This window comes from Pinus tabuliformis, chromosome 8 (assembly GCF_031772625.1).
Source record: "Pinus tabuliformis cultivar Carrire ecotype Pingquan chromosome 8, CPIR1, whole genome shotgun sequence".
NCBI lineage: Eukaryota > Viridiplantae > Streptophyta > Pinopsida > Pinales > Pinaceae > Pinus > Pinus tabuliformis.
This window is the reverse complement of record NC_142294.1, coordinates 1,450,562,456-1,450,571,537: the sequence shown is the minus strand read 5'-3', so window position 1 is coordinate 1,450,571,537 and position 9,082 is coordinate 1,450,562,456. Positions and strand designations below refer to the sequence as shown.

The 9,082-nt window shown below is 35.8% G+C and overlaps 1 protein-coding gene across 1 annotated transcript; it reads left to right on the top strand.

Moving 5' to 3' along the window:
- The first annotated feature begins 7,838 nt into the window (after nucleotides 1–7,838).
- Nucleotides 7,839–8,988, top strand: LOC149241201 (FRIGIDA-like protein 4b). Its single transcript, XM_089370466.1, has 3 exons — nucleotides 7,839–7,947; nucleotides 8,044–8,132; nucleotides 8,410–8,988. The coding sequence occupies exons 1-3, from the start codon at nucleotides 7,839–7,841 to the stop codon at nucleotides 8,986–8,988; spliced, it is 777 nt and encodes a 258-aa protein (XP_089226592.1).
- The last annotated feature ends 94 nt before the right edge of the window (nucleotides 8,989–9,082 follow it).

The following is a 9,082-nucleotide window of genomic DNA, read 5'->3' as shown; positions in this document are numbered from 1 at the left end:
GGAGGATTAAGTGTCAACAATATATTAAGAACTAAAATCAAAACATAACAACACATCATAGTAAAAATTCAACCCCTAATCTGTGTGTGCATTTGTTCCATGAAAACCATGACCCAAGGTAAAAGGGTGATGTGTCATCTCATTCATGTATAGAATGTGGGAAGGGTTCTATAATGACATGTGTTATATCATATGATATATGTCCAACAACTATATGAGATCAAAAGGAGTCATATAGTATGAGTAAGTTATCAAGCCATATATGCCTAGTGTAAATAAGCTAAGGTGTTGTGGTTAAACATCAAAAATTCAAATGGAGAATTACCTTTCTTCGAACAAGAGGAGATGTATAGCCTGTAACATGAAGCAAAAAGAAAATTTGTTAGAAATAGATGTTGAGGACTATTAAATGTGCAGGGGAGTAGGAAAAGACAAGAAATAAGCCATGTATTCCCCAACTAGAGAGTGATTATTTTCTATTTTTTTTTTGTTTAAATTGAGGTACATGAAAATTGTGTGTAATATGTATGCAAAAGATGGCCTTGAAACTAGTAACTTCATGAATCCATAAGATTGTAAGCTCATTGGCATCATCATAATCATTTTCATCGTCTTCATTATCATCTTCAACACCGCCATCATTGTTATCACTATTGTCATCATTAGCATTATCATCATAATCACCATGCATGTCATCGTCATCATCATCATCATCATGATTATCAACATTGTCGTCAATTGTTCATAATTATTAGCATCGTAAGAGATATCATCAACCCAAAAAAATGTGATGAGTGTTAGAAAAGGGTTGTCACGACACATATGATATATGCATGAGAAATAAAAGGGTTGTTAGGACACATATGATATATGAAACATATCATCATCATCATCATCATCACCACCACCATTATCATCGTCATTATCATTGTAATCATCCCCATCATCATCATTAATGTAATTTCTATCATCATTGTTATGATTTTCGTCATGGACATCATGATCATTGACATCGTCATCATCATTCATGCCATTATTAGTGTTGATGATGACCTAGATGACAATGATAATAATAATGATCAAGTGATGATGACTTGGATGATGATGCCAAAGATAATGATTATGATTATGATTATGATAGTGACAACATTTAAAATTGGGAAGATTTTCTAAGATCATTATCTCGTCATCATCATAATCATTATCTTCATCATCATCATCATCATTTTCGTTGTCATTGTAACCACCATCGTCTTTATCATCATTGTCATTATCATCATAATTGCCATTCATGTCATCATCATCCTCTTCATTATCATCGTCGTAATGATTATTAGTATTGTCATGAATTGTTCATAATTTTCAATGTCATAAGAAATACCATCAGTGAAAAAAAAATGATGAGTGTTGGAAAATGGATTGAGAAGTAGACATAAAAATGGTTGCAACAATGGATGTAAAATTGGTTGCAAAAGTGGATTCAATACAAGTAGATTCAAACAATATGTAAAACCTGACACAAAAGTGGATGCAAAAAAATATGCAATAGTCAATACAAACTTGGACACAAAATATGATGCAAACGTAGATGCAAAAGTCGATGCAAACATGGGTGCAATAGTAGGTGAAAAACATGGCACAAATTGTGGTGAAACAAAAGTGGATGCAACAACGGATGCAGAAAAGGACATAAACTTGGATGCAAAAAGGAGGCAGACTTGGATGCAAAATAAGATGCAAGAAATGATATAAACATGGACACAAACATGGGTGCAACAATGGACACAAAATTAGATGCAAAAGTGGATGCAATAGAAGTAGGTGTAAAAGTAGATGTAACTAAGATGCAAGACCTGATGCAAAACTTGACGAAAAAGTGGATGCAAAAACATACACAATATTTGATGCAAACTTGCACACAAAATAAGATGCAAATGTGGATGCAAAAGTAGACCCAACTGTGCGTGCAATGGTAGATGAAAAACATGGCACAAATTATGGCACAACAAAATTAGATGCAAAAGTGGATGAAATAGTAGGAAAAAAGAAGATGCAAACTTGGATGCAAAACAAGATGCAAAAAAGGAAGAAAAAGTAGATGCAAACATGGGTGCAATTGTGGACACAAAATTGGATGCAATAGAAGTAGATGAAAAAGTAGATACAAAACAAGGCACAAAATTTGATACATAAACCTGACACAAAAGTGGATGCAAAAAAAGATGCATTATTTGATGCAAAAGTAGAAGCAAATGTGGGTACAATAGTAGATGCAAAACATGGCGCAAATTATGGCACAACAAAAGTGGATGCAATGATAGATGTGAAAAATGAAGCAAATTTTGATGCAAAAGAAGATGCAAAAAGGGATGCAAAAGTGGATGTAAACATGGGTGCAACATTGGATGCAAAATTGGATACAAAAGTGGATGCAATAGAAGTTGATGCAAAACAAGATGAAAATTGAATTACAAAAATGGATGCAAAAATAGATGCAAAAATGCAAACATAGACGCAAATGGGGATGTGAACATGGATGAAAAATTAGAGCAAAAGTGGGTGCAAAGGTAGGTGCAAATTGTGTCACAACAAAAGTGGATGCAATAGTGGACACAATAATGAACGAAATAAAAGATGCAAATGTGGATGTAGAACAAGATGCAAAAGTAGATGCAACAAAAGTAGATGAAAAAATAGATGCAAAACTAGGCACAAACCTCGACACAAAACTTGGTGCAAAGGGGGATGCAAGAAAGGATGCAAAAAATGAAGCAAAAGTTTCAAAAGTTGATGCAAGTGTAGGCACAAAAAAATGGATGTAATAGAGGATGCAAAAGTAGGTGAAACAAATTAGGTGTCAAACTTGACACAAAACCTGGCTCAAAACTTGGTGCAAAGGATGGCGCAAAAATTGGTGCAAAACCTCATGCAAAACATGGTGCAACACTTGGTGCTAAATTTGGTGCAAGACTTGGTGCAAAACTTGATGCAATTTTTGCATCAAGTTTTGCACCATATTTGATAAATGGATGCAAATAGCACCAAAAATGGGCTCCAAACGCAAAAAAGGAAGGAAAAAGGGATGTTAATCATAGGGTTTTGTTGTAGTGACACTTCCTTCCATACTGCGGCAAAAATGACGCCATTTATGGCACTTTATGGATATCATCCACCATCCATCACATCATCTTTAAGAGAAAATTTTAAGGTTCAAGCATTGGAATATCACATCGACCATCAACAACAAGTTCTCCAACTCTTAAAGGATAACCTCACTGTGGCGTAGAGTCGAATTGAAACAACAGGCAGATCAACATCGCAGTGAAAGAAGTTTTGATGTAGGCAACTGGGTATTTTTACGGCTACAACCATACAAACAAATGTCCCTCAAGAAAGCTAAGAAGGATAATAAATTATCACCAAAGTACTATGGTCCTTACAAGGCGTTGCAAAAGATTAGTACTATGGAATACAAATTGGAGTTTCCTGAATCTTCCCAAGTGCACCTAGTTTTCCATGTTTCATGCTTTAAGAAGGTTAGAGGTGACAAGCTCCTAGTCCAAACAATATTGCCGAAACTTGACGAGGAAGGAAAAATCATATTGGAACCTCAAGAAATCATGGAAAGAAGAACCCAACAGCTACAAAAACGATCAATTTCAAAGTATCTCATCAAGTGGAATAACATACGCACTGAAGATTCCACATGGGAGTATGAGAATTTTATACAAAAGCATCCAGAACTACTCAAGAATTGAGGAGAACACTTTTTTGAAGTAAAGGGGCATGTTAGGTCCTTATACTACTAGTGTAGCCCCTTATTGTTATTAGTGCAACCCCCTTATTGTATTAATGTGGCCATGTAGTCCCCATATTGTTATTATTGTGCCCCATATAAACCCACTATTGTTATTGTTGTGCCCTTACAATATTATTGTTATGTACGCTCTTATTATATTGTGACCCCTTAGACTCTTATATATAGAAAGGAGGTCTTGCCATTTGTGTCATCGAAGAATTGTTCATTTGTGTAATGTAAAGGAGGTTGCCCTCTCGAAGAGACTAATTTTGAAGTCGTTGATTTATCTCTCATTCTATTTTGTGAGTTGGTTGCATAACAGTGTGTCTAGGTTTAGAAATCCAAGAGGAGACATCTTCAAGGATTTAAGAGTCCAAGAAAACTCATCTTTCTCTAGTTGCTATTGATTCCAAATGGTGAATCTAGCTTCGAGCTTCAGGGGGTGTGAGCGAGTGGGAGTTTGCAGCGGGCTCTTGGGATTTTTTCTAGGATCGATTACATCCCTGGGTGCCATGACCACCCCCAACATGTCTACTCTGTATTTTTTGTTGCTGCATATCTAACTGAGATACATCGTACATATCTAACTGAGATAGATTGGCCCTGTGGTTTACACAGGGATAGTTCATGACAAAGACATGAAAGTGATTGCGTTGCAAATTCTTAGCCAAATGCAAGTTAAGGAGTTGAGAAGACAGGAGGGTCAAAGTTAACCATATGGCTAGGAGGAACAAACCACAGGAAGAAGGGCGACACCAACTGGAGCGGATTGAGGGCTTCAAAGGAATAGGATTGATGTCTCAGAGGGACACCAAAACACATGTACAATTGAAAGAATAGTAGTACAACCCAAGCCAAACATAAACACGTCTAAGCCCACACTAGAATTCAGACGTAAAGCCAAAATAGAAATTGACAGGGATATGTATAAAATAAAGAATTACCTAAAAGAACATGGCAAATGTTGAATGCAGGGACTCGAGGAAGGCTATAGAGTGAGGAGTATTGAAGAAACAAGGGATGACCAAGGAGTTGGAACCTGTAACTATGATAATGCCTCCTCAATTTGCTATTGTCTGGTACTAGGAGCTCTCCTCTCCAACACAATGCATACCCCCCAATAGATGAAATACAAGGCCAAGATGAAAATTTTTCCTTCCAAATTCATTCTATTAAAGATGACATGGATACCTAAAATTAGCTATAAAATGATCGACGGTCCTCCCAACACTTCAATTTCCCCAAGCCAATCGGCTTGACTTATTCCTTTCTCCCTGACACAATAGATAAACAAACTAACCTAAAGTCACCTTCTTGCTATACCCTATAGAACCTATATTCATTATTGATCACATGCTTATACATACATAGAAACAACCACAATACCTTCATATTTAATATCTTTTTAACTACAAAATAATAGACTCTTCCTTTAATCCCATTATTCTTAAAAAAACACATTATCTCAAACATAATTCCAAATATAAGATATACTAAAAAATAATAAAATTTAATTAATTAATTAAAATATGTACATACCTATTAAAAAAAACTCTCAAATTTTTGCTTTATTAAACTTTTACATTTACAAGTTACTATAATATTAAAAAAAAATTAAAATGAATATAAATATGTATTTATATTTATACCATGTTAGATAAAATTCTATTAAAATAAATCTCTATCTTTACCATACGGAATCAATCACCACAATAAAACAATAGTAACCGTGGCATGTGTAGTTTCGATGGCTACAAGACCCAGCACGTGTTGATCGCGTTACTTGATATAAAGTGGATTTAAATGTAAACTAGCATTTGCACCAAATGTTGCAAAGGAAACGCCGTAAGGCATAACTTGAGGAACAATTCCGACATGGGAATGGGAAAATGTACATAAGATGCAGATATGTAGCATAAATGAGATTCTAAAGATGTATAAATTGAAGTTTATTTAGGGTGCTTAAGTCTATATTTTTTTTAGTTATTGAATCAATATTGCATATAAATCTCATAAAATTCAACCAACTTATAATTGAGGGCTCTGATCTCTAAGTTTGACTTTGGGTCATTAACATGGTAATGCACTGTCTCAACCACTAAACCACATAACAACAAACAAAAGACTACAAAATGTTACGATCATTACTATAGTAAACCCAATGACTCTACACACAATAATTTATTCTTTACTCGAAGAGAATATTGCTTAACCATATCCACAAAAAGATTGCAAAGTGGAAAGTATTATGCAGAACAGAATCTCTGTTATTATAACTTGTAAGTTGTAGCATTGTTCCAACCAATAAAACTATCTTCACATTTTGGAAGATCAAATGGAAATAAGTTTTGAAGAATTCAATAAAAAACGTCCAAGATCATTGGATCACATGATTAATGGTACCCTGTCCTATGAATCTAATATTTTTATGCACTTACAATTAAGGGAGAAAACAAGGTCCAAACAATGTATACCACAGGGACCAATAAATAGTATATTTGCTAATCCTTGCTAGGATCAGAAAAAACAACATTACTTCTCCTTAAATCCTTCACAATCAAATTATACAATTGTTGTACAACACAAGGCCCATGCTGTTGTCAATAGTTCTGATTGAGAATGCGACCAGATTCCTTCAATCTCATACAGTGATTAATGCACCAATTATACAATTGTTGTACAACACAAGACTCATGTTGTTGTCAATCAAGCAATAGTTCTGATCGAGAATGCGCCAGATTCCTTCAATCTCATATAGTGATTAATGCACCAAACACAGATGTACTAGTTGCAACGACTTTTATATCATTTTGCTGATGTTGTCATGTCAAAATCAATGTGATACAATTAAGTCACCTTTAAGAAGAACCTCATTGCAATTTCTATACAAGGATGTCTGTCTTATCATTACTCATTCTAATTTCACCTCTTTTATTGTCAGACTTCACGAATTAGCCTCCAAATGCTTGCTTCATCCATAGACCAGTGAATTACCTTTTATAAATATTTTGTTTGAGCATTGGAACTCAATAACATTTACAAAATTATAAAAAGTTTATCTCCAATCAATTTCTTTTCTTTTCTTTTTCTTTTTCTGATTTCCACTTATTATTGTTATATAAATATCTAAACTCATTTTATAATACTTTAAAAATAAAAATTTCAGATATTATAATCCCTAAATCCTTTCTTCCCATTCTTAATGACTTTTGCAATTGGAAATAGGGCTTTGCAATTAGGTTCCCTCTGCATTAAACTTTGCAACTGACCCACCACGGTTAGTGTTGGAGTCCTTGGAGGGGTTTTATTCTCTTGAACAAAAGTCAAGTGACAAGAAAGAGTCTGGGCTCCCGGCTCTACATCGGGCCTGTACATTATTACTGGAATCTCTTGTACCTGTTTTGGCAGATCCTATTTTGGGTGTTGAACATCCAGTTCTGCCCTTAAATACAAAGGAGCAAGCCAAAAGTATTGCACATGAATGGAAGTCGAAGATAAACCTTGAAGGAGATGTTGCCAATGGCAATTCGTTGGAGGCCCATGCCTTCTTGCAACTTCTAGCTACTTTTGGAATTGCGTCAGAGTTTGATAAAGATGACTTATGCAAGCTTGTTCTTGCATTTGCACGGTGCAAGCAGACACCTGAACTCTGTCGTTCCCTTGGACTTGAATAAAAAATGCCAGGTTGGTTGGCTGGTGTTCTGTAATGTTAGCCTCAGTGGTTTTTCTCGCATTCATGGCTAGCTTGGGTTTTTTGAGGGACTGGGGGATTTTATCAGTATACTTGGTTGTGGCTGATTGAGTTGAAGATAAATTTTGGTAATCCTGGCTGTAATAAACCTTCCCATCATTTTTTGTTTAGTCCAGTGAACGGGTTTCTAAGTTGACGGGGTTGGTAGTCTTTTCTTTAGATCTCAACATTTCATATGCAAGGCAGATACTGAGTGGCCTCTACTAGGTAGACATCTTTTTATGAGGTAGAAAGTTGTATGTAAGTTATTTTGTTGATATTAATAAAGGCACCTGAAGATGATCAGCTATGGTAAAGTGTCATAAGGCCTTTCTTGAGTGGGGAACTGTTTACTTACGAAAATGGGCTCAAGCTGGCATAGCTGTTATCTTTATTGACAAATCCGTTGAAGTTGTCTGTATTGTTTTTTCTTTCACAGTAAACTGTCTTTTGGTATTTCAAATGTTTGTGACATATTCAGATTAACTGAAATTTTTTTGACAATTTCATGCAGATGTTGTAGAAACCCTGGTCAATAGTGGAAAACAAATTGAGGCAGTCAACTTTGCTCATGCATTTGGGCTGACAGAGAAGTTTGCACCTGTTCCTTTGTTGAAAACAAATTGAGGCAGACAACTTTGCTCATGCATTTGGGCTGACAGAGAAGTTTGCACCTGTTCCTTTGTTGAAGGAATATCTGAAAGATGCTAAGAAAGCTTCTTAGGCAAGTTTAAAAAGTGGGAATAACTCTACTGTTGCACAAGTACGATTGTATTACTGTTATACAAAATGTCTTGTTATGTGATGATCATTTTGGCTTAGTATTGTTGGTTATATTAGAAGTTCCTTTTTTGATAGATATTTTTATTTGCTGCTACAGAATGAAGTAAATACAAAAGAGCTTTCTGCTTACAGAGCTGTTATAAAGTGCATTGAGGAGCACAAACTTGAATCGCAGTTCTCACCAGATCCTCTTCAAAAGCGTGTAGCTCAGCTAGAGAAAGCTAAGGCTGACAGAAAAAGGTCTGCAGGTGCTGTTAAGTCTCAACCTAAGTGTCCTCGTGCTAATGGAGGAAATGCTGGTGTATATATGCCTCCGTTAAGTGCAGATGAAAGAACTCTGACTCTTTATGCTTCTTCCAATGGTGCAGACAGAAGCTTTTATAGGTCTTTGGATAGAGTACAATATTCTGGTGCAGCTCCAGGTGTTACATCCTACAACCTACAGGGCCAAAATGCATATGACAGATCAAACCAAGGATTATATGGAGCAGGCTATGGTGTTGGAAATAGGACTCCAGTCTCGCTCTCAAGGCCATATATGTATCCATCAGATAACATGGGGCCTTCGTTGTTGGGTTCCGATTCTTACAATTCCTCTACTAATTACAACAACCATCACTTTGGCAGTAGACTGCCTGCCCCTCCTCCAGCTTATCGGTCTTCTTTTATACATTAGGTAGGTACGGTGCTTATCTTACCGTGGTCAGGCAAGTTCTGATCTTATCAGGCCGCATAAAACCTTTTCTATTGGATGTGGCTGGTAGTAAGCA

What these genes read in the sequence shown, in the direction of transcription:
- LOC149241201 (XM_089370466.1), top strand. Translation starts at nt 7,839, where the DNA reads ATGGTAAAGTGTCATAAGGCCTTTCTTGAGTGGGGAACTGTTTACTTA. An exon ending in CAAATCCGTTGAAGTTGTCT is followed by an intron (nt 7,948 to 8,043) that starts GTATTGTTTTTT and finishes AATTTCATGCAG; the next exon opens with ATGTTGTAGAAACCCTGGTC. An exon ending in TGACAGAGAAGTTTGCACCT is followed by an intron (nt 8,133 to 8,409) that starts GTTCCTTTGTTG and finishes TTGCTGCTACAG; the next exon opens with AATGAAGTAAATACAAAAGA.